At 38.7% G+C, this 25,583-nt stretch overlaps 1 protein-coding gene across 1 annotated transcript; it reads right to left on the reverse strand.

Moving 5' to 3' along the window:
* Positions 1-199: 199 nt before the first annotated feature.
* LOC109215419 (glutamine--fructose-6-phosphate aminotransferase [isomerizing] 2-like) lies at positions 200-22,819 on the reverse strand. Its single transcript, XM_019379483.1, has 11 exons — positions 22,270-22,819; positions 19,808-19,980; positions 17,441-17,549; positions 15,119-15,264; positions 13,975-14,139; positions 5,068-5,428; positions 4,734-4,984; positions 4,547-4,661; positions 4,166-4,421; positions 3,925-4,093; positions 200-730 (listed from the first exon to the last, which is right to left on the reverse strand). Exons 1-11 carry the CDS (start codon positions 22,478-22,480, stop codon positions 647-649), a joined length of 2,040 nt encoding a protein of 679 aa, XP_019235028.1. The 5' UTR covers positions 22,481-22,819; the 3' UTR covers positions 200-646.
* Positions 22,820-25,583: the final 2,764 nt, after the last annotated feature.

Genomic DNA, 25,583 nt, shown 5'->3' on the forward strand with positions numbered 1-25,583 from the left:
TGAAGTTGAACTTGAGCTTAGATACTTGAAGATTGTAAAGAAAGACTGAAGTTTTTCTTCTGCAAAGCACTCTCTCACTTCTCTTGTAGCTTCTGTGATCTCCTTTGACTTTATTAAAAGACCTGTATTCATAATGTATTAAAGTAGTTTCTGAGCCGAATCCGAACATACAAGTAAAATTGCGAACATCACAGGACACTTGTGCCGAGATAAACTCTTGAGATACAAATGCTCTCATTGTATCCACATTACAATATTAACAAATTAACAGTTAAACAGATGAATTCTGAGATTTTTTACAACATGCTCCTTGTCTAATTTAAAAAGTTCTTAATCTACAACATTAGCTCGATTCTACAACCGCTTCTCAACAGTACAATGCAGAAGCAAATGTTAATAACACCAAGTAAACAGAGTAGAGCATGGCTCAGTTAAATACTTAAATGTGTTACCAACGTCGCGTGTTGAAATAAATATACTGGGGTCAGTATCACCTGTGGAAAACGCAAATGCCAAAGGTGCACTGATACATGTCCATCAAATTCTTGTCGTCAAGTGGTATTAACATAGCAGAAGACTCAAAAATGGTTGAGTTCCACCTTGCTTGCCTAACTGTCGCAAGGTGAGCTGAAGGTTAACATGCAGCTCACTGGGTTGTCACACTCTTTGCAAGATTGCGAGGTTGATCAACATTGTGTCCACGTAGAACAGTCAAATGATATGCCAATAACTGAAAAACATGACAAAGAAAGTAAATATATAGAACATATCTTTAGAACAGAATTTAGCTTGCAGTTTGCAGATCATTGGATTTGCTGGCCAGAAATTATTATGGAACATTAATCATAAAAGAAGCTTGTATTCCTAGAATTTCCACTTTTCCAGTAAATTGAGCAATACACTGAAGTTCCTTATTCTAAAATGAGGAGAAGGGTAATTAAGGAAACAAAGAAAATTATGGAGAAATGCACATCACACACATACCACGTGTGTGTGTGTGTGTACCTTATAATGTCAGCGAGCTGCCCAACACGAAGGCTTAAGAAATTGAAATAATAAGTTATGACCCACTAAAGAGGAGAAAACTTGACAACTACTTTTTGCTTGGCACTGGCACCAGAATTCCAGAAAGATAAGATCAAAAGACTATAAAGATCGATTAAGCTCATAGGATTGACAAATTATAGAAGAAATCAGAAAAGTAATAATAGGCTTGAATTTACACATGCAGAATGTTCCTAGTGAATCCAATTTCCCCTAAATATTCTATGTCTTTTCACTTAATTTCTCTCAACGAATGTGGGACTGAAGAAAATAAGCAATTTGGAGAGAGAGACATGAAAAGATAGAGCTTGAGACTAGAGCTGCGACAGCACCTCTGGGTAGCACTGCAACAGATCGCTGCAACGCCTCAGTCAGTAAATCAAAATCTTTGGTACTCAAGCCTGGATTTCGAGCACTATATATGGATACATTCAACACTAAAAAGGGTGATTCTAAATGCTAGAACTTTTCACCTGAATAGAGAAGAGAATATCCAATGGAACCCTTGGAGAAGAATGAAGAGAGGAACGGAATCCTTGGAGAAGGATGAAGAGAGGAAGAGGAGAGACAAGTTTTCTCTAATCTCTTATCTAAGTTTACCATGTCGAAATTAACGTTATTCTTGTGATGTTTAAATGGTATATGGAGCATATTCTTTTGTATTAGGAGTAGTGGAATCCAATGTCTCTAACTTGGAGTTGTTTTAATTGAATTCTGTGGTGATTGTGTTTATTAGATTTACTGAACTTTTGTATTCAATTCTTGTTGAATCTTTTTGTGGCCAAACATGTTCTATTTTTCATTAATTATCTTAGATTGGGCGCTTAGTTATATATCCATGAGAAGTACATCTTATCCTATCAATTAAGCACCAAATAAATACATCAAATTGATTAGGTACTTAACTTTTTTGTTTCTTTTTGCTGAAAACTTTATAAGGTACTTAATTGAAAAAGGACTGGTGCAGCTCATTCAAAAGCAGAGGTGTAACAAAATATGGCTTCCAGACCTTAGTACATTACTTTAGACGTAATAACTTACCTAGTCCAAAAGAGACACACTATTAGGAATAATAGGAATAGTCAATCTAACTGAGAGAATGATTGGACAAGGAGTGGTCTAAGTTAACCTCTAGTAGGCACTTAATTGAAAGAGGAGTGATCTAGTTTGACTTCTAGTACACTTTATCATTCCTCTTCTCTGTATAGATATCATAAATCTTTATGAAAATTGTCACTTTGTCTTACTTTAAAGGTATAGATATCATAAATCTTCAAATTGCACCTTAAAACTAGAAACTCGTTATGGCCATTTAAGAGAAAAGAGTATTTTTTTTTCCCAGTCATTCACAGTGGCTGAGGTCATATCACAGAACTGTTCTCTTACAAATTCACTAGTGTGTGCTTATTGTATTTCGTTATTTGATCAATTAGAACTAATACACGTGAACTAGGCAATTAGAACTAATTGGGCAACTGACTTTCTACAAGATGTTCTAGGAGTGTTGTGACTTGCAGGTTTATGATAAACAGGAGTCATACACAAGGTATATGCAGTAAGGTCGGAAACAATCAGCTAGCTGTCAAACTAATATAAAGGTTCTTGTTCGGAATTGACACAAACATAGAATGACCTTACTTAATATCCTGTTTCATAGTGTAGATTTCATTCTTATGCACGTTTATGGTGTGAAAGAGTCACATCATAAGAGTTAAGGTTAAAAGCAATCAGCCAGCCAACTAAGTAAAACAAAGATTCATGTTTGCAGTCCAATCCCAACCAGAACATGACATTACTCAACTATCTGATTTCTTAGTGTAGATTTGATTATAACAGAATTTTAGAAAATTGCCCTTCTGTATAAAATGCTAGGCCTAGTAAAGGACAATCTGCCATTTGACCCCTGAATGAAAAAAAAAAATACACACACACACATACAACAACAACAACAACAAGCCCAGTAATTTCCCACAAGTGGGGTCCGGGGAGGGTAAGATGTACGAAGCCTAACCCCTACCCTGGAAGGATAGAGAGGCTGTTTCCGATAGAGCCTCGGCTGGAGAACGGATGAAAAAAGTAATGGCAACAAGTAGGATAACAACAAGATAAAAAAGACCGAAGCCAAGAAAGCAGTTAAACTCTAGGTAGTAATAGCAATCTATGACACACACACACACACACACACACACACACACATATATATATATATATATATATATTACACACACAAAAAAAAAACTGTTTAAAATATCTTATAAGTGAAAAGACAGTAGTACTTTGCAAAATGACAGACATTCGCAGCCAGAAATTGAAGCAGCTCCTTCTATGAGGAAACAGAATGCCATTCATGTGACACTTCAAAGCCCCATAAGCTACAGCCTTCTAACCTCCAAAATTGCTAGAAGCACAGAATTGTAGCTTTATCTTAAACATCATGAGGTAAAGGATAAACTTTTCCCTAATTCCATATTTTCCCACTCTCTCTCTCAAGACACAAGGAGGAGATTTGTGTGACAATCTACTAACCCTAAGACATGCACTTCAAAGCTCTATAAGTTACGGCATTTTAACTCCAGATCACCTAGAAGCACAGAATCATAGCTTTATCTTAGGTGTCATGAGGTAAAGGAGGAACTTTTCGCTAATTCCATGTTCTCCCACACACACTCTCAAGAATACATTTAGATAAAGACTAAGTAACGTTACTATCATGGTTATCTTTCCACAAAAGTGTTACTATAGAGCAAGAGCTAGAAATAGGATAGAAATTCATTCACAACAAAAAGGTTTAGGGCCAAAAGTATGACTGGCACTTCCCAAAAAAGAGAGAGATCCATTGAACTATTGCAATATGCACCTAAAGCATATTAGAAGGGCTACCTGTAATGGAACGACGTTAACTACAGGCTGCAAACAGTCCTCAACCTGAGGAACTTCAATTACTCGACAGGATCCACCAACAGAAACAGATGCTGCATCTCCTTTTGTGCACATTACTATCAGTCGGCCTTTCCTCGCATGAAGCTGCTGAATGACAGATTGCTGTTTGCTGCACATTAGCAAAATTTCAGCAAATAGGAAGGAAACTTATGTAAACACACTTTATAAGCTAAAAACTAACCTGAAACAAGCATCACAAGTGGCAATTACCACAATAGGGAGATTTTCATCAACCAAAGCCAACGGGCCATGTTTCATTTCGCCAGCAAGTATTCCTTCACTGTGCATCAGTGCTACCTCCTTTACCTTCAAAGCACCTTCAAGAGCTGTTGCATAGTTATAACCTCTTCCAAATACAAGAAGCGATTGCTCAGCAATCAGTAGCTTAGCAAGATCTTTTATTTCGTTGTCAAGCTTGAGTACCTCTTTCACCTTACCTGAAATCATCCATACACGTACAAAAAAGAAAAGCAAATGAAACATGAACCTTTAGACTTTAGAGTTACATGTATCCTAAAACAAAACAGGAATAAGAGGACTGTAACATCAAATGAAAGCGTACATGGCAAGTCAACTAGACCATCTATTATTGCTTCTCTTCTTGCTTGATTCGAGAGTGTGTCACCTCCGATTGCAAGAGCCAACATAGCCATCACAATGATTTGGCTCGTATATGCCTGTTGATCCAGGAGGTAAAATGAAGCCAAAGATGATAGCAATTAAAAGTCAAGAAACTACGATTTATGTACCTTTGTACTGGCCACTCCTATCTCACAGCCCGCATTTATATGAACACCGCAGTGAGTACGCCTAGCAATTTCACTACCAACAGTGTTTGTAATGCCAACACATAATGCGCCATTTTCTAAAGCATACTCCAGTGCAAGCAAAGTGTCAGCAGTTTCTCCCGATTGACTAACAAAGACAGCTGTGTCTTCTCTATATATTGGTCCCTGTCTATCCACCAAGTCACTGGCAATCTCCATGGTTACAGGAATACCTAATAGACAAATAAAGCCAGTCAAACTATTAGTGCACGAAATCCCAATGACTCCACTAGATGATGATAGAGATCAGACTGACCAGAAAGCTCTTCCACAATGGACCTTGCAGCTAAAGCTGCATTGTAACTTGTGCCACACCCAATAAAAACAATCCTTCTGCTTCTCCGTATAGTTTTGAGGTGATCCTTTAGGCCCCCCAAAAGAACAGTCTTTGCTTTAGACGATCCTCCACGAATAAGCCTCCCTCGCATCGTAGTAGTCACAGATTCTGGTTGCTCATGAATTTCTTTTTGCATGTAATGCTCATATTTTCCTTTATTTATCTGCTCCACCTCCATCTCAAGAATGGACAGGGCACGTTGAACAGAAGCAGGCCGACTAAGAGTACCACCACGGTTATTCTTAGCCATGTCTAACTTTAAAATTGATACACCTCCATCCTGGATCATCCAACACGGTAAGTTCTAGATTTGATTCTATAGAAAGAAAAGAAGGGGGAAAAAAACAATTTACATAAACATAGATAAATAGATATAAAGTTTGTAGCGAAATGAATGTCCTCCAAACTCTGGAGTTTTTTCAGCCCTTTAGGGGATTGGAAAGAATAGATTACTTCTTTGCAAAAACTAATACAAAATCCTACGGGTGTAGCAACAATTTTTTTGAAAAAGATAACATAGTTGTATATTGATATAAGACTTCACTAAAATTGTGAAGTCCCCCATAATTACAAAAAAAGGATGCCCTAGCAAAAATTAGGCACTCCTAGTCCTTCTTCTTCTTATAAGGACTCTAAAACATCTAAAATGGATTCATGATCCTCCAAAAGCTGACCTTTACACCAAAAATAAAAAAGAGCTAGACATTTCATCTTAATCTTCTGAATGCTGCTAGACTTATCTTCAAAGCATCTTTGATTCCTTTCTTCCCAAACTGTCCACCATATGCATGCTGGGACAATTCTCCATCTCTCTCTTTCTCTACAAGGTGTGCCCATTTTACTCCAGCTTTCCAGAATATCAAGGACTCTTCCTGGCATTGCCCATTGAATTCCCCTCAGACTGATGAAGATTCTCCATATCTGAGAGGTGAACTTGCAGTGCAAAAAGAGATGGTGAATTGTCTCTGCCTCCTCTTCACATAGATAACATTTGGAGCACAATTGAAAACCTCTTCTAGTTAGATTGTCATGAGTTAGAACTGCTTCTCTTGCCCGTAGCCATGTGAAGCATGCCACCTTATGTGGTATTTTTACTTTCCAAATCATCTTCCATGGCCAACATTCCACCTGATTATTGGACTGATTGAACTCCTTGTAAGCATCTTTAACTGAGAACTTCCCTTGACTATTGCCTTGCCATTTGATCATGTCTTGAACTTGGTTTGAGATGATGCCACTGAACTGCTGCAGAGAACTGTAGAATTCCATAACTCTGTCAATCTCCCAATCATTTAACAGTCTTCTGAATGTGAGATTCCATCCTTGGTTTGACCACACCTCTTCTATAGTAGCATTCTGTTGTTGACACAAATTGAAAATATCCGGGAATATTCCCTTCAGAGATCCTTGGCCTAGCCAATTGTCCTCCCATAGTGAAATCTTTCTACCATTACCAACTTTGAACTTTGCCTTGTTGATTAGTTTTGGCCATAAGTTCCTAATTGATCTCCACAGACTGACTCCATATGGTCTTCTTACTGTCTTGGTTGTCCAGCTTCCTTCCTTTCCATATTTTTCCCTAATCACTTCTGTCCACAGAGATTGCTCATCTGCTGCAAATTTCCACAACCACTTCAGCATCAGACTTTGATTCTGCACTTTCATATTTTTGATCCCCAACCCCCCTGATTTTTTGCTTGTAATTAGATCACCCCACTTAACCAGGTGAAACTTCTTTTTGTCACAGTTACCTTCCCATAGAAAGTTTCTTCTAAGGGCATCAATTCTGTTCACTATACTAGCTGGCATTGGAAATAAAGACATCATGTATGTAGGCATGGCATCCAAAACAGAATTGATCAAAATCAGCCTCCCTCCCATTGACAAATACTGGTTCTTCCAGTTAGACAATTTCTTTTCACATTTTTCCAACACATTATTCCATATTTCTTTTCACGGGTGTAGCAACAATTGTAGTAACATTTCTTAGATGCAAAGGCTGAACACCATTGAATCGATAGTTTGTCTAACCCCACATCACTAGTTAGTCCTTATGTCCTAGATCAACAAAATCTGTAGGTTTTGGACAGAGGTGCAATCTAACCATTCAAGGGCTCACTCATGTGCTTCCCAGGTGTTGCCCCAATATAGAGATGTGAGAGTATCCACATCTTCACAGAACCCTGACTGACACATTCAACCCCCTCTCCCTTTTGGGAACCATTAGTGCAAACCCACCAGAAGGAAATAATCCTACTCCAACCTTGAATTGCTATGGTCCCTGTTCTCTTTAACATGCTACAACCAGATAATACTCTTTGGCAAATGATAATGCTCCAAGTCTTTCAACATATACAATTCTACCAGCCTCTGATGATGTCCACTTGAGATCTTTTATTGTAATAATCGTATTTATAAAAGTCTTTCTCTTGGGATACAATCCTTTTGCATCCTCTAAGTCTCCACTCTCCAGTATGACCTCCATTATTACCTTTAATTACCTCAGAATCAGAATATAGCCTTGGAGCAACGGTAAAGTTCTCTCTGTGTGATCTATAGGTCATGGGTTCAAGCCGTGGAATAGTCACTGATGCTTGCAGCAGGGTGGGCTGCTTACATCACACCTCCTTGGGATGCAGTTTTTCCCCAAACCCTGTGTGAACGTGGGATGCTTTGTTCACCGGGCTGCCCTTTTTTTTACCTCAGAATCAGAATATGAAATAACAGTGATAATTCTGACTAGACATAGGATTTAACTAGAGAAGCTTCCTTCCTGAAGCATCCAGTCCAGGGAATAATGTGAAATATTTCACACTGAAACTTCGAGTACTTACACATGTGAATGTATTGTGAATTGACAGAATGTTGGAGGTTCATAACCGATGACTAAATCTCCAACATAAGCTAAAATAGGGCAATAAAGAGCCATGCCGAGCGTATTAGTACAACTATCAGATAAAGGTTAGGCTAGACCAGCTAATTTGTCACCCAATTCAAGTTAACAAGCGGAAATGATGGGTTAGTCACTTTCACACAGGTTTTCAGGAAATATTTCAAAAATCAAAGGAAAAAAGCAGATAGACATGATGGTACAACAAGGAAAAGTTGAGTGGAGGGGCACCAAAGAGCCTCTACTCCTGAGGCCTAATAGTACTCTGACTAATGTAACTGGGTTCTCTTATGAACTTCCCGAGAGTTTTGCAAGAAAGTTTCAAAATTTATTCTCTGGAGATTGACTTTCTTAACTCCATATGAAATTGACGCTAAAATGCGGCAATACATCGCGTGGACTGTTAAGTAGTTAGTCATGTATAGTGTCCCAAATCGGGAAGTAGATACCTATTAGTATGTAATCACTGTATATATAGGGCATTGTACAGCACTTTAGAGAATGAATAAGATTTTTCTCCCGTGCATTTTCACATGGTATCAGAGCAATCGTGAGAGATTTATCACTGTGCATAAATTCCAGTGACTCCAGGAAGAGTAATCAGTCAACCAGAAAAAAAACACGAGTCTGCCGCAAGTAAAAAGCCACTATCCGTCAGTGTTGTGCAAAAACCAACACCACCAGGAAGTAGATCAGAGCTCGGCGACCAACCCATACAAAATTCTCCGGCAGAAAAGGACGCACGCGCCCCCACGCGTCGCCCGAAGAATTTCTCCGGCTAATCTCCGACGCCCACGCGCCGGCGCGTAAGGCAGTTTCCGGCCAGAATTTGGGGAAACTTCTTCGGGACAGTGTCTTCTCCTTGCAAATCCCAGCATACCCATCCAATTTAAATCAAATTATGTTCACTTTTATATTTTTTCCAGTGTGAACAGTAATTCCCAAAAAAATTCTGCTTTTTCGGTGCATCATTATAATGGCATTCGTATCAGAAGCCTTTAACTCACAATTTCGTTGGATCCAATTCATTGAATCTAATCCTGAGGATTTCTTTACCGGATTATATTTAGTTCCTTCGGTACAAAGCATGTAAACAGACATCTTCAGGGTCTTGGGTCATTGATTCAGGTGCATCTAATCATATTTGTGGTAACAAATCTCTTTCCACTACTATTTCATATTTTCAATCTCTTCCAACAGCCACAATGGCCAATGGATCTCAAACCATGGCAACTGGAATAGGTCAAGCAAGTCCACTTCCTACCTTTAGATTCAGTTCTTTACGTTCCCGGTAGTCCTTTTAATCTCATAGCCGTTAGTCGCTTAGCCAAATCACTTAAATGCTCTATTTTATTTCTTGATGACCTTGTTTTTATACAGGAATGCAGTACAGGGCGGATCATTGGTACCGGGCGTGAATAAGATGGACTTTATTACCTTATCCTTGCAAAATCACATGGACTCACATCTTGTCTTCCTTCAACAACTTGTCCTGTTATCGATTCACCAGATTTACTACATAAACAGTTGAGACATCCCAGTTTGTCAAAACTTCAGAAAATGGTACCTGGTTTATCTCACTTATCCACTCTAAAGTGTGAGTCATGTCAGCTCAGTAAGCATACCCGCTCCCATTTCCCTCGGCATCTTGATAATCGAGCAGATCCACCTTTTACTTTAGTCCATTTAGATGTTTGGGGTCCTAGTCGGGTCAGTTCTACCTTGGGATTCCGCTACTTTGTCAGTTTTATTGATGTTTATTCCAGGTGCACTTGGATATTTTTAATGAAAAATCGATCTGAGTTGTTTTCTATTTTCCAGACCTTCCACGCTGAAATTCAAAATCAATTTGGGGTTTCTATCCGCACATTTTGTAGTGATAATGCCCTAGAGTATTTGTCTTCCCCATTTCAGTAGTTTATGAACTCTCATGGGATTATTCATCAAACATCTTGTTCGTACATATCTCAACAAAATGGGGTAGCAGAAAGAAAGAATAGACATCTTATTAAAACTGCTCGTACCCTACTCATACAATCTCATATTTCGTTGCATTTTGGGGGATGCAGTTCTTACATCTTGCTATCTTATTAATCGTATGCCATCTTCAGCTATCCAGAATCAAGTTCCATTCTCTATCCTGTTTCCTAACTTACCTTTGTTCTCTCTTCCACCCCGTGTCTTTGGAAGCACGTATTTTGTTCATAACCTTACTCCAGGAAAAGATAAGTTAGCTCCTCGTGCTCTTAAGTGTGTATTTCTGGGTTACTCGAGAACGTAAAAAGGGTATCGATGCTATTCTCCTGACCTCCAGCGGTACCTTATGCCCGCTGATGTTACCTTCTTTGAAACCCAATCATACTTCACAAGTCCAGGTAGTCACTTAGATATTTCTGAGGTGCTACCAGTTTCAGCTTTTGGAGATTCAGTCACTATCTCCTATTCATCTTCCTCTCCAACTCCAACTCCACCACCTCTCCAACTCCAATTCCACCACCTAGTCTAGTTCAACCTTCTACAGATCCACCACTCTTGACTTACATCGTCGTCCACGTCCAGCATCAGGCCCAGGTGATTCACGTCCTGCATCAGATTCTGCACCTACTGCGGACTTGTCTCCTCTTAGTCAACCAATTGCACATCCACAAAGGTGTACAATCCACACTTAATCCTAATCTCCATTATGTCAGTTTATGTTATCATTGTCTGTCATCACCTCGTTCTGCTTTTATATCATATTTGTCCATTGTTTCTATCCCTAAGTCTACAGGTGAGGCACTATCTCATCCAGGATGGCGACATGCTATGATTGACGAGATGTCTGCTTTACATGCGAGTGGCACTTGGAGTTTGTCATCTTCCTTCAGGTAAGTCTACCGTTGGTTGTCGTTGGGTTTATGCAGTCAAAGTCCGCCCGGATGGCTAGGTTGATCGGCTTAAGGCTCGTCTTGTTGCAAAAGGGTACACTCAGATTTTTGGGCTTGATTATAGTGACACTTCTCTCCCATGGCTAAAGTAGCATCTGTTCGTCTCTTTTTGTCTATGGATGATGTACGTCATTGGCCTCTTTATCAGTTAGACATTAAGAATGCTTTTCTCCACAGTGATCTTGAGGAAGAAGTTTATATGGAGCAACCACCTAGTTTTGTTACTCAGGGGGAGTCTACTGGTCTTGTATGCCGATTGCGCAGGTCACTATATGGTTTGAAACAGTCCACTCAAGCTTTGTTTGGTAAGTTCGGCACAGTTATTCAGGAGTTCGGCATGACTCGTAGTGAAGCTGATCACTCTGTGTTTTATCGGCATTATGCTCCTAATTTGTGTATTTATCTAGTGGTTTATGTCGATGATATTGTTATTACTGGTAATAATCAGGGTGGTAATACTAATCTGAAGCAGCATCTCTTTCAGCACTTCCAGACTAAGGATCTGGGCAGATTGAAGTATTTTCTAGGTAGTGAGGTCGTTCAGTCTAGCTCAGGTATTATTATTTCACAGCGGAAGTATGCCTTAGACATTCTTGAGGAGACAAGAAGGAGCAGCTGCAATATGTGAAATATAGTTGTTTACATTATTTGTACTATTGGAAAGATGGAAATATTGTTATGAATTTTCATGATATGCTGGAGATGCTAGACCGCTTAGGATTTAATATTTTTAAGCCAGCAGTATCTTTGTATTTTTACAGTATCAGCTTGATACTGTTTTTAATAAAATCTTCACCGCATAAAAAAAAAAATTCTTGAGGAGACTGGAATGATGGGCTGCAGACCTATTGACACTCCTATGGATCCGAATACTAAGCTTCTGCCTGGACAGGGGAGCCTCTTAGAGATCCTACGAGATATAGGAGGTTGGTTGGCAAACTGAATTACCTCATAGTGACTAGACCTGACATTTCTTTTCCGGTGAGTGTTGTAAGCCAGTTTATGGATTCTCCCTGTGATATCACTAGGATACAGTTGTTCGCATTCTTCGGTATATGAAGTCAGCTCCAGGCAAAGGATTACTATTCGAGGATTGAGGTTACGAGAAAATTGTTGGGTACACAAATGCTGATTGGGCAGGATCACCTTCTGATAGACGTTCTATGTTTGGATATTGTGTTCTAGTAATAGGTAATTTGGTCTCTTGGAAGAGCAAGAAACAAAATGTAGTTACTCGATCTAGCACCGAAGCCGAATATCGGGCCATGGCTATGGCAACGTGTGAGCTAGTTTGGGTCAAGCAATTGCTCAAGGAGTTGAAGTTCGGAGAATCAGCAAGATGGAACCGGTGTGTGATAATCAAGTTGCTCTTCATATTGCGTCAAATCTGATGTTCTATGAGAGGACTAAACACATTGAGATCGACTGTCACTTTGTCAGAGAAAAGATACTCTCAGGAGATATTGTTACAAAGTTTGTGAAGTCGAATGATCAGCTTGCAGATATTTTCACTAAGTCTCTTACTGGTTCTCATATTAGTTACATCTGTAACAAGCTCGGTACATTTGATTTATATGCACCGGCTTGGGGGGAGTGTTAAGTAGTTAGTCATGTATAGTGTCCCATATCGGGAAGTAGATACCTTTTATTATGTAATCATTGTATTGTACAACACTTTAGAGAATGAATAAGATTTTTCTCCCGTGCATTCTCACATAGACATTATGCAGGCCTTAGAATGAAATGGCAACACTGACAATAAATAGCTGAGTGTGGACATGCAAGAAGTCTTTTTGAATTGATCAGCCATGTCCTTACATTTGAAGCATATGCTCTTCAAATGATAACTAAGATATTCTTGATGAAAACCTAACATCCTGAACTAGGTAAAAAGGAACTAACGAATGAGCTCTCCCAAGTCCAAGGAACAATGGGTCATCCGATGGACACAAGGTCTAGAATGCTGGCTACAACCATAAAGCTGAAAAGGAAATTATTACACGTGTGTCTTCCTATGTGCATTCAGAATTAAATACCAATACACGTTATGTACACTTGATCTTAGCCAAAAGGCCGAGAACGGTACTGACCAAGTGCTGGTGAGGTGTTCCTCACTAAGTACAAATTCTTCTTTCTTTGAGAACTCAACACAATCAAACAGAGTCCCTCCTAAGAAGGATAAGTTAGAAGGTAAAGAAAAAAGAGAAAGAAACCAGAAAGAGAACTCAGGCATGTTCAAAGTGAGGGAACAGTAAACCCATATCAAAATATGGTAATATAGCCAAGAATTCTATTCATGAAACAGCAGCTCGGCCGCTAAATATATATATAAAATCCACTAACTCTTCATGCTGACAGCCTTGGACTAGTGACACTGTTCTTTGAAGAGGTAAGGCATCAAGTCCCCCTCTCATATGTATACACTTTTTGGATTTTCATTTACGCGTAGGAGTCCATGCCTAACCTCCTACTATAATGCGGCGTTAAATATTATTTAAAAAAGAAATTGGCAACGTTCTTTTCCCAATACGCTCAGAATGAAGGATTATCAACTAACATATCATACAAGTTGAGAAATGTTGTTACTTTTGTAAGAGAAGTTTGAGAACATTCCATCAAAAAATAGAAAGAAAAATATAACAAAAAGAAAGAAAATACTACGAAAAGGCAGGATAGTTAAAAACTAAATACTTGAAGAAGAAAACAAAAGGAGAAGAAGACCTTCCAAATGATTTCCCCTTGCGTTCATCTCAACAGAACCAAGAAAACTAAACCTTTTCTGTTAAGCAGCATGTCATATTACTCAAAGAAAACAAAAGGAGAAGAAGACCTTCCAAATGATTTCCCCTTGCGTTCATCTCAACAGAACCAAGAAAACTAAACCTTTTTCTGTTAAGCAGCATGTCGTATTACTCAGTTAGCTAGAGTTATACTCATAGCTCGCTTGTCACAAGCACCATTTTGGAAAAGGAAATAGCTTAGCATGGAGAACTAACAATAAGAGAGTACCTTAATATGAACAACTTCGCCATCCTCAATAACCAAGACCTTTTTTGTATGTTCAACCAAAGCATTAGCATCACTGGATAAAAATAATTCCTTTGGTTGCCCATTGCTTGAAGGAAATTTAACATTACTAAATGATGATCCAACAGTGGCCTCTTCTTCCGAGTCCTGGAAATCAAATAATCTTATTCAAGAAACTTTGCTAAATGTTAGCATCATCGGTAAAATACTTCCAGTGATCATTTATTTCTTTATCTGCGTACATGATGTTTTTGACCCTATATGGGTCATTAGCTGTCAACTCAAAAGCATTCAGGGATAGCATGATTTGTACACCCACACACATCCAGATATACATATTCACACACACAAGTATGTACACTGTACACCAAGTTAGATTAGTTTAAGAAAAACATCACCGTCCCTACATATATCAGTTTGTATTGATTTAAAACTAGTATGATCCAATTCTTTACTAAAAGTTTTGACAATTCTAAAGCAGCCAAGTTGTGAAGCTATATAGAGAATTCCTAATAAGAGATTGAGAGGACCAAGTACACGGTTCACTTCTAAGACACCAAGTCAGATAAACTTGCAGAGCAGGAAAATTACCATATCTTTGCATATGCCAGTTAATGTTGGTCAAAGACTAGTTTACTCCACCTCTTAAAGTTCCCCAACTATCTTTCCCTTAACCCTTATCTGACATAGCTGGTCTTAGGTTCATGTCTCTCAAAGTTTCCCTGCTTAAAAGATTTTGGGAAAGGGTTCTATACACTGCTTTTGAAAGGGAAAAATCTCCATATCTTTGCATATGCCAGTTGATGCTCTCGCTCGCTCAGTTGATGCTCTCTCTCTCTCTCTCTTATTCCTCTCTTTTTTCGCACTATATTCTTCTCTCTTTTTGTGCAACATCAATATCAGACAATAGTGTCCTTTCATATGTGATAACACTAATATCTATCGTCTTTAGTGACTCAAGAAATAAGACATAGGGGATAAAAGAGCCAAACCCTTAATCAAACAGGTATAGCACTGGAAAAGGCCCATCTAACAAGTAAATATAAAGGCAAACAACAAGTTTATCAAAGCAAACGTAAGGAATCTGATATATGCTGATACAAGCTTCATTTCCAGTTTAACTTACTTTCACACCAAGAAGCAGTGGACTACCACGTTTGGAAGCAATCAATTCATTTGGGTAATGTCGGCTTTTGAATATGAGAGCATACGCTCCTTCCAAATGCCTTATTACTTCAAGCACAACTTGACTGAATGTCACGCTCTGGTCACCTGTGATGACAGTCTTAACACTTATCCTACTAACTTTATCCATAATTTGTATGCATTATAAGAACCGAAATTCAAAAGGAAAGAAACTATTTCAAAACCCGTCGTCTGACATTTCCAGCCAAAATATGTACAATGAAGTTTGTCAAAATGTGTCTACACTAATCAGAAAGACAACCATAACTCTAAGAATCTGATAAGAATTTGTTTAGTCCTCAGCTGTGACTGTGAACAGAAACTTCTCAAACACTAAACTGACTAGTGAGAGAATGTACGGACAACTTCTAGCAATGAACAAAAATTACCAACATATATTGTACTGCTATAGTTCACAGGATAAGATGTAACACTAACTCAGATGAGTCATTAACTTTTTAATTTAATTTGATTTAAGTCGTAATGGTAGTTTAAAACCTGATTGACATGTTGTCATAAAGAAATGATCCTTGGAATACATAAAGGATAGTTGGAGAAAGTGAATATAGGTTAAAAGCTGAAATATGAAGCTGGTACAGCACCAGAGCAGTTGCCACAACTGGTAGATTTGACGCTTTCATGGTAGGACCAAAGCAACGAAGCTTTTCCGCGTCATGGAGAAGGACTTAGTGCGACATGGTAAAACCATTATGAATAAGGAACGTAGGTCTGAAGGTTACTGCAACATGCAGGATTTACCATGCAGCGTAAGCCCCGTTCCAGTGTAAAATCAGCAAGGGTTTTCGGAAGTTCTTATACTTTGACCTTGGGTGCTTAAGCTCAATGTTGTAGATTTTGCTCCATGTACTTGCAGTCCAATCCTGGGTAAGTTTTGTTAGCAAGTATGAAGGTGTCTATACATGTATGGTGATATTAAGTATATTGAGATGGTTGTGTGCTACTTTACAAGCTTACCAGAGGTTCACTTGAAGGGGGTTACTAGTTAGGTGCTGGTCACGACCCCTAGTTTGGATCGTGACAAATGGCCAATGACTGAGTAGGCAAAAACATATATATAATAACATGTTCCCATTGCGTTAAAACAAGTAGTCAAAGACTATTTGGGGAGAATAAGTTGCATAGAGAAACCCAAAGAAGTCAATCACTGGGATAGAACATTGTAAAGAGAAACCAAATAATGATTAAAGTAACTTCATTGCAGAACAGAGATACAACCTCTGTCTCAGTTTACTTGACGCCACTTGACTAAAGTGGAGATCTGAAATATAGCTCGGATGTTTAGGTGCATTGAAACGAGTGAAAATAGGGGTAACTTTTTTAAACAATATGAAACCATGACCAAGAAATCGTTACGTAGTATTATCTTGTACATGCATTTGAATTTTGGGAATACAGGAATTAAAAAATTAGGTAAATTGTGAAGGAAATTGGATTGGATATGAAAACAGAAAATTGCCAAGTATATCTGGACAGAAATAGTCAATGGTATTATAAATCCCAAAACATGTTAACCCCTATTTTATAGGGACTTAAGGTTTTCCTTGACAAGGTAAAGAAGATTTTAAACTATCACAACAGTACTTAGCAAGTTTCTTTGCGGAAAGGTGCCAAAGGAGCCAATTAAATAAGTTGCAAAAAGTGAGATTTCATAGGATTGAGCTAAAATCGTCAAGTGTTGGAACTCAAAACAACCTAGAACCACAAAATCAGAGTGTAAAATATCATTTGTTTAGTTTCTAAAACTGCATAGTTAATATGCTAAGTTTTTGGGTCAAATTGGAGCTCTAGCCAGTATTTATGGATTTGATAATCTGCCAGAGGTTAAACACCAAAGCAGTGCATTTTCAAATTAATGGCAAGGCCCATGAGTTAATTATGATTCTTTTTCCCCTGTAAGAATTAAATTGGTCTTATTCGTTCTTAACCCTTTGATATCTTTGTTGAGTGATGGCCTGTGAGATGGGGGGTCTTATATTTAGTATTAGAGTAAAATCTAGTGTTAGCCATCAAGTATAAATTTGCTGGCTGTATCTTTTCCATGGATTTTTCACTTTTCACATAATTTAGACATCTCCCCTTTTTATGCTCTAGATCTTTAGAATCTATTTCCCAGGGTAATAGACTGATGACTGGCTATCCTTTTCCCACATTTCATGGAGAAGGAATCAAAAAGAAAAAGAGGTTTAGATGACAAAATGAAACTGCCTTCTGACAAATGAACTGGATTTACTTGGAAACTTACCTTCTTCATTAGCTTTATCAAAAACAAATTTTGCCAGCTTTGGAATTACTTCTGTGTCTGTTTCAGAGTCAAAGGTGAAACCTTGACGGACAAGGGTCTGTTTTAACACCTGGAGAATCAAAAGACAGAGGTGTGTATCAGCACATAGCACTCAGCCACATATTACAGGAAAGTGATCAACAATATCTTAATGCAAACAGAAAAAAATTATTAAGAGATATAACACAATTCAGGGTGCATCTTTATTTATAGGTAATCTGCGGTATATATTTTTCTCCTTGTGAACTTCAATCAGTTCAAAAAGAAATTAAAGAAAGAAAGTGAAGAAGAAACTCTAAAACAAAAAATCAAAATGCAAAAAACAGTTATATCTAATTAACGTGCTCAAGATTACTATTCAACAGATATTTCAAGTCCAAACTTATTTCTCATTTCAGAACGAACAAGCAAAAATACTAGACGAACACTAACTCTCAGAAAGGAAACATGACACTATTATTAATTCTCTACGTAGTGGTAAATATAAAAAACCATTGATAGTATAGCCATATATTCACCATCAGATCAGAAGGGGACAACATGAACTAAAACTTCAGGTTCCACATGGAAAGAGATATTACATCTGAGCATTGTCAACAAGTTATCATAAATCCTCCATCTGGACAAAATTCTTACCACCATGATCTGGAGACCTATACAAGAAAAAACTATATGTTGCGACCAGACTGAATGAGTTCCATCTTCCGCTAAAGGAACTGTATGCTAACTCGAGGTTCTAAGTACTTATATGAGACTAACTCCAAATACTCTGATATCTACTAACTAAAATCAAATGTATTCCAATCGACTACATGAACAAGCAACCTTACGATTACACAGCCCTGAGAGAGTCACTGTATGGCTCTCTTTTTTTGTCTTTTTTGGGATAAAGGAAGTCACTTTATGGCTCTAAGGATAGGGCTTTCAATCTGAGAACCCACGACAACTGCAAAGTTAATATTATTGTTGGATATATTGTTAGACCAAAGAATACTTGATATCTTATAGTGTCCTTTTTATTCCTTCTCTGTATTATAAATAGATTGAGTTTCAGCCAACATGGCTGCCATTCTTCCCATAGAGCTGAACCTTTGATATTTCGTTTTATTTCTAGAAGATGCTTGAACAGGTTATTTTTTCAACTAAGTTGGCATAAGTTAAGTTGTTACAGAAAAGAAAATTGTTCCTCGATCACAACAGAAATAGTACTGTACTGGATTGGTTTACCAATTAGAGCATTGGTATCCAGTTGTGAGTATATGACCTAGACGCTGTCGCTGTTGCATGACTTTCACCACCAATGACCAAAGAAGAGTATGTAATATTGTGGATTAGGGATGGTCAGGTCTCCAGATATGCCAAATCGTATCCTTAATGAAGCATATCTTTCATGCATGTTTCTATGTGTAACAACTGCATGATCCACAAGGGAATTTCATACTTGCATTTATCAGTTGTTTGTCTTTCCTTCCGACTAATTAAAAACATTGATCAGATATTCTATCAGACTCTTTCCCATGGCTTCTTCACTACCGTATTTCTTTTTCAAAACTGTTGTGATTATGCTTTTCTTGAGCCGAGGATCTACCGGAAACAGTCTCTCTACCTTTACAAGGTAGGGGTAAGGTTTGCGTACAGTTTACCCTCCCCAGACCCCACTTGTGGGATTACACTGGGTATGTTGTTGTTGTTGACCAGATATTCTATCCTTGCAGATATCAGAAGTTTCTTTCCTTAAGTTCTCATCCAATGTTCAAAGTAAATGAATAAAGCTTCACTGTCTCCCTCCATTAGCTTAAATCACCAAGAATGAATTAATTGTTAGTCTTTAGCTTAATACTTAGTTTCAGTGTCATGTCAGCTCTAATTTGTAACTTCAAATTTGCTTAAAAGAGAAAATGCTGACAATGTTCCACAGGATCAAGATAGTACTTACAGTACTGAATAAATTCAAGGATAAAAATAAGTTTTTCAGCTAGGATATAGTCCCTGTGAATTTTACCTTTTAAAAGAATCTTTCAGAATTCAGAGAGAAGTTCCAAATTCTAACAAATGTATTTTTTTATCAACAGCAACCAAATTCTAACAAATGAGTGAACTGTAATCCAAACATACGACACATAATACAAAAAGTAGAATCACTCAAAGCTAAAACCTATAAATAGTTCAAGAAGCAAATAATAACATTTTGTTAGGCCAAAATCCAATGAACAGAATCATGCATGTAAAAGAAACAGCACTCTAGCTTGTCACAGAGAATGAGAGTAATCATGAGATCGAACAAAAAATGTTATAAAAGAAATCTATTATCAAGAGAATCATATGAACCTCATAATTGGTGATAACACCATTGTGAACAACCAAAAATTCATTCCTAGCATCAGAGGACTGAGGATGACTATTCCGAGGAGCAGGCTCCCCATGTGTGGCCCACCGAGTGTGTGCTATTCCAGCATGAATAGAAAATGATTCCTCCAGATTCAAATCTATAGCGGCAATGTCTGAGCACATGAATTCAATGTAAGCGCCAGAAAATGAGACTCAACCCCCCCCCCTCCCCCCCCCCCCCCCCCCATATAAATGTAAATGTATAAGTAAACTTTAAAGGAGAAATATTTAATAATGTTTTGGCCATTTTATTAGAATGGAGCCATGGAGGACAAAAACAGATAACTTTCTGATCCTGGTTTTACGACGTCGCTATGTACTCTGACAAGTTGTTAACCACAGTTGAACATAGTCATTGCTCAATATCAAGCAAAATTGACTCAACATACTCTCACAATAAAGCATCAAGTTAAGGTTCAAAAGTTTGAATAGTAAGCAAGAGAGAAAACCAAAAGTTTGAAAATGTATGAGAGCAATGTCTTCAACAGTTTGTGATACAGAAAAATAATTTTGCTTTATTTAAAGACTCCTAGTCCCAATGATTATGAGATACTACTTCTAAGGTAGCTGGCTGAATTATGTTTCATTAATAACATAGTTGTATAATTACAATACATGTGACCAATTACATCCCAATGATTGTGAAATACCACCCATAAGTTATCTGCTTGATTTATCTTCTCTAATTAAGTAGTTACATGATTATACTATTTACATGTGACTAATGTAAAATGAACCCCATACATCTCTGACAAAAGAAATTCATAAAAAGAGAGGATGTTGGAGGTTCAGCAGGCCCAACCACATACACTCCTACATAATCAAGCAAAATGAATTCCATGAACGCTGACTAGGAAGCAGAACAATAAGGTTTGAAAATGCTTTTTAATAAAGAAAAAACATGAAAAAAAGGCGAACAATGTATTCAAACCTTCACCTCCCCTAATTCTTGCTCTTGGCCAAGGACGAAGTCTTTTCAACAGTTAAGCATGGTCATTTTCTTAAACTATTGAACATGCTAAGAGTAGTCAAAAAAAACCTCTCATATTCAACTTGTGGCACGCATCACTCTCCCCAACATCTGAAGAAACTATCTGTAGTCTAAAATGTTGATAGTGAGCATAATGAGCTCTAAGTTTACAATCATTCTACTTTCTACTAGGGAAAAATGTAATCTCTTTGTTTTATCCTACACAACTTCTATTCTGTCCTTCAACATCACGCCATGTTTCCTCTATTGCTCAACATTACTGAGTCTAATTGGTTCCAAAAATAAACTACTTCAAACCCATTAAAGGATCAGAGCTTTGTCGACTATTTATGCCTGCTAATTATCCCTAATAAGCTCTTGCATACAGAAGAATGAAAACATCAAATCTTGGTAAATTTTAGAAAATTATGTATACCTGGTTAAAATCCCATACGTAGTGAATAGTATACTACACAAAGTTCTCATTTCATAAGCATCATGGAAGGAAACAAACAAGCTACTCATTATGGTGGAGACTGCTCGTATATTTATTCAGTTACGGATTGATTAAAGTAGTCCATATTCCCTTTGACATGACCTTACGGTGTGTATGTTTTAATGAATCAGATTCCCCTTAACATTAGCATCTTTTGCACAACGTTCACGCTTATCTTGTCTTAACAATGCTCACCTTTTCCAACAACTATCTAGAAAGCCAAGTGAGAGCTTTACATAGAATATGTTAGTATCCCCCACCTTCTACGTGCCATCATTCAAATTGCCAAAAATAAGGAAAAAGTTGACAACTTTTTACGCAGATTCAGCACTTAAAATTTGCAGTCACCCACTAAGATCATCCCTTCTATCATATATCATTTGAATTCGTGATACTCTGCTAAGAACTGCAGTGCCTCAGTAGGCACTAGACACTGAGGTGAGGCTAATACTTTAACCAATACTTAATACTATCCATTACCATTTTATACCAGTAATAATAATAGGAAGAGGGGGGGGGGGGGGGAATAAGTAGGAAGGGGGGGGGGGGGGACGGTTCTCTAATCATGAAAGATGCATGAAAGGGAAGTTCAGAGTGAAAAAAAAAGACAGCCAGTGCACTAAGCTCACACTATGTGCACGGTGCGAGGAAGGACTAAACCACATTGTGTCTAATGTACACAACTTTACTATACATTTCTGCAAGACACTGTTTCCACAGCTTGAACCCATAACGATCTGGCAAAGTATATCTCACTTTTTACAGCCTCTTAGCAGTAGCATTCCCTAAAGAAATTATTCACCAAAAGGATTTGGTCTTCCACAGTTGCCAAAAAGATCATGACTTTATTTCGGAGCAGTAATCATGACGTCCTCATCACAAACAGAAAGGAAAAAAGAGCAACAGGCAGATCAACAAATCAGAAAACTTATTTACCTTGGTAGGCAGATTTGACGAGTGATTCGATATTGCCTTCTTGGCGGAAGACTAAAGGAAGGAAATTGGAATCGGAAGAATCATCAATAGAAATTCCAGCGGAATCATAACCTCTGTACTCCAAACGCCTCAGTCCGTTAAAAAGGACTTCCAGTATGTATCGTCTCTCTCTACTCACGTTGTAATTCAAATACGCAAATATGCCACACATTTTCTGTGATTAATTTCTTTCTTTTATTTATGGTCTGCAGATTGAAAGAATGGTTGATTTGAAGGAAGTGATGAATAACTGTCTCCGTATATCTATAGACTCTGGAATAGAAGGGTGATGAGATTTGACTCTGGAATTTCCAAAGTTGGATTCACTACACGACAAGTGCTAAGTCGTTGATTGTTGATCGGGTTCGTTCTACAGCTATCACAATATCTCCCCTAGTGGGTAATATTAATCTCTTTCTTTCGATGTCAACACCTTTTTTGTCTCTGTCAAAGGGGTGTTACCTTTTTTCACACCAAATTCTCAATCGTATTACTTCCTTCGTCCTAGGGTGTTAATGCTAAACCGACCGTAATAAACCCATTACGAAATTTATTTTAATAAATTGTAGGCTTTTTGTATACGGTCAAAATCAGGGAAGATCGATTTTGAGGCTTCTATGGCGTTCTGAGTTCGACCTCGATGGGCTCGAAGCATAGCCTAAGGCTCGACCCCGAAGTGCTCGCCTCGAGAGGGTGTATTGAAGGCCCATCATAGCGTACCTCGAGGCAGCATGAAAATTGACGATCGTCATGGAAAGGCAGGAAAGCTCCCAAGGATACGTGGTTGGAACTGACCAGGTCTGCAAGAATAATATCAATCCGTATTGAGCCATTATACAGCTATACCAATAGCCTTTTCCCATCATTATTAGACATGTACTATGTTAGGATTCCCCTCCTATATAAAGGGGACCTTGTCATCTTGTAAAGGGAATCGGATTATTACACAACATATTGAATACAATACAACATTCTCTGCTATTTGCTTAAACAATTGTTCTACACATTTATTTCTTATTCTTTCATTGTTCATTTATTGCTCATTATTAACCGCAAAATGCCATCTTTGAGGCCTCATTGTCATTGTTTCTTCATCAATAAGCTCACTACCAACTGCCTTAAGCAAGCCTTGAAGCCCCTGCTCCGGCCAGCTCGAGGCTCGATTTTGTGACAACTTTGGTTTGCTTTCATTATTCTCTTTATTTACACTTAGCATCTACTGCCTAACACCTAGTATTAAAATAAGTCACATATTTTTAGAACCACAAAATCAATATAATTGTCATTACCATTTTCAAGGTAAACAGTTTGGCGCCCACCGTGGGGCTAAAAATAATAGTGATTGTTTTGGTGCTAGTTTTCTGAAAACACAAGTTATTCTTCATACTTTTTCTTGTCCAAGAATCTCTGATTTCAGGTCAAAATGTCTAACTCAGCAAATGCACGCGAAAACAACGGTATTGGGCTTCAGGGAGAAAACGGTGCAGACGTCGGTGTACCACCGCAAAACCCAAGGGTAGCACCAGCAAATGTCGGTTTACCACCGCAAAACCCAAGGGAGGCACCAGCACAAACCCCCATTGACGTGAGCTCACGGAACGTTGTGCATGTCGATGTAAGCTCTCCTACCGACAGAAGTGTGCGCGGTGAGGAAAGAGACGTTAGTCTTCAAGTCATTTTTGAAATGTTGCAAGCACAACAAGTGGCTATTGCTCAGCTACAAAGTCACCAAAAAACTCCAAGCACAGTAGCACCAAAAACGGCTGCTCGAATCGAGCAGGCACCAGAGAGATCGAGTAATAACGGGTCAGCAACAGACCCCGCTATTATGAAGATGCTCGTGGACCTCACGAAAAGGATTGAATCAGGAGAAAAGAAGATAGAGGATAACGATAAAAAGGTGGAGACTTATAACTCGAGGGTTGATTAGATCCCGGGTGCACCTCCGATCCTGAAGGGCGTAGATTCAAAGAAGTTCATACAAAAACCATTCCCACCAAGCGCGGCTCCGAAGCCCATCCCGAAGAAATTCAGAATGCCCGATGTCCCGAAGAATAACGGGACCACGGACCCCAATGAGCACGTCACCGCTTATACTTGTGCTGTAAAAGGGAATGACTTAAAGGATGACGAGATTGAATCCGTCTTGCTAAAGAAATTTGGAGAGACACTGTCGAAAGGGGCCATGATGTGGTACCACAACCTACCTCCGAACTCGATAGATTCATTTGCCATGTTGGCAGACTCTTTTGTGAGGGCGCACGCTGGTGCCATCAAGGTCGCCACCAGGAAGTCTGATGTCTTCAAAATCAAGCAGAGAGAAAACGAGATGCTAAGGGAATTTGTATCTCGATTTCAGATGGAGCGAATGGCATTACCACCGGTCTTCGATGACTGGGCAGTGCAAGCCTTCACTCAGGGCTTGAACGAACAAATCTCGGTAGCTTCGAAGCAACTAAAACAAAATTTGGTTGAATATCCCGCCGTGACCTAGGCGGATGTGCACAACAGGTATCAATCGAAGATCAGGGTCGAAGACGACCAATTAGGAGCCCCTTCGGGCTCAGTATATCCTAGCAGGCTCTTAACAAAGGAACAAAGGTTTACGGAAAGGGAGTCGAGACCAAACAAGGAAAGATACCGGCCTTACGTAGAAGATCGAAGGAACGCCCCGAAGCGTAATGTGCCTCGAGGCGATCGAAGGACAGATCGGGGTCAAAATTCCGGGGACTCATGAGTAAAGCCGGGTTTGATAGGCACACTAGGCTAGTGGAGGCACCCCGGCTATCCGAGTACAATTTTAACGTCGATTTCTCGGGCATCGTATCAGCCATAGGCAGAATCAAAGATACCAGGTGGCCAAAACCCATACTATCAGACCCTTCACAAAGGAACCCTAACTTGATATGCAAATATCACGGCACTCACGGTCATAGGACCGAGGACTGCATACAGCTTCGAGAAGAGGTAGCCCGTCTGATCAGCAAAGGGCATATTCGAGAGTTCCTCAGCGACCGAGCTAAAAACCATTTTCGGGAAAGAGAGGCGAAGAGGAAAAACAAACCAGAAGAACCACGGCACGTCATCCACATGATCATTGGAGGGGCCGATGCCCCACAGGGACCCGTTGTCAGACGAATGGAAATATCCATCACCAGGGAAAAGCGAACTCGGAATTACATACCAGAGGATGCTCTCACATTCAGCGAAGAGGACATCGAGACCTTGTCTCATCCTCATAATGACGCACTGGTAATTTCTTTTCTTTTGAATAA

The sequence above is a fragment of the Nicotiana attenuata genome, unplaced genomic scaffold, assembly GCF_001879085.1.
Source record: "Nicotiana attenuata strain UT unplaced genomic scaffold, NIATTr2, whole genome shotgun sequence".
Lineage (NCBI taxonomy): Eukaryota > Viridiplantae > Streptophyta > Magnoliopsida > Solanales > Solanaceae > Nicotiana > Nicotiana attenuata.

Coding starts and splice junctions, on each gene's coding strand:
- LOC109215419 (XM_019379483.1), bottom strand. CDS start 22,480: ATGTGTGGCATATTTGCGTATTTGAATTACAACGTGAGTAGAGAGAGA. Junction 14,140..15,118: donor CACTGCTTCTTGGTGTGAAA/GTAAGTTAAACT, acceptor TTTGATTTCCAG/GACTCGGAAGAAGAGGCCAC. Junction 4,422..4,546: donor TGGTCTAGTTGACTTGCCAT/GTACGCTTTCAT, acceptor GGATGATTTCAG/GTAAGGTGAAAGAGGTACTC.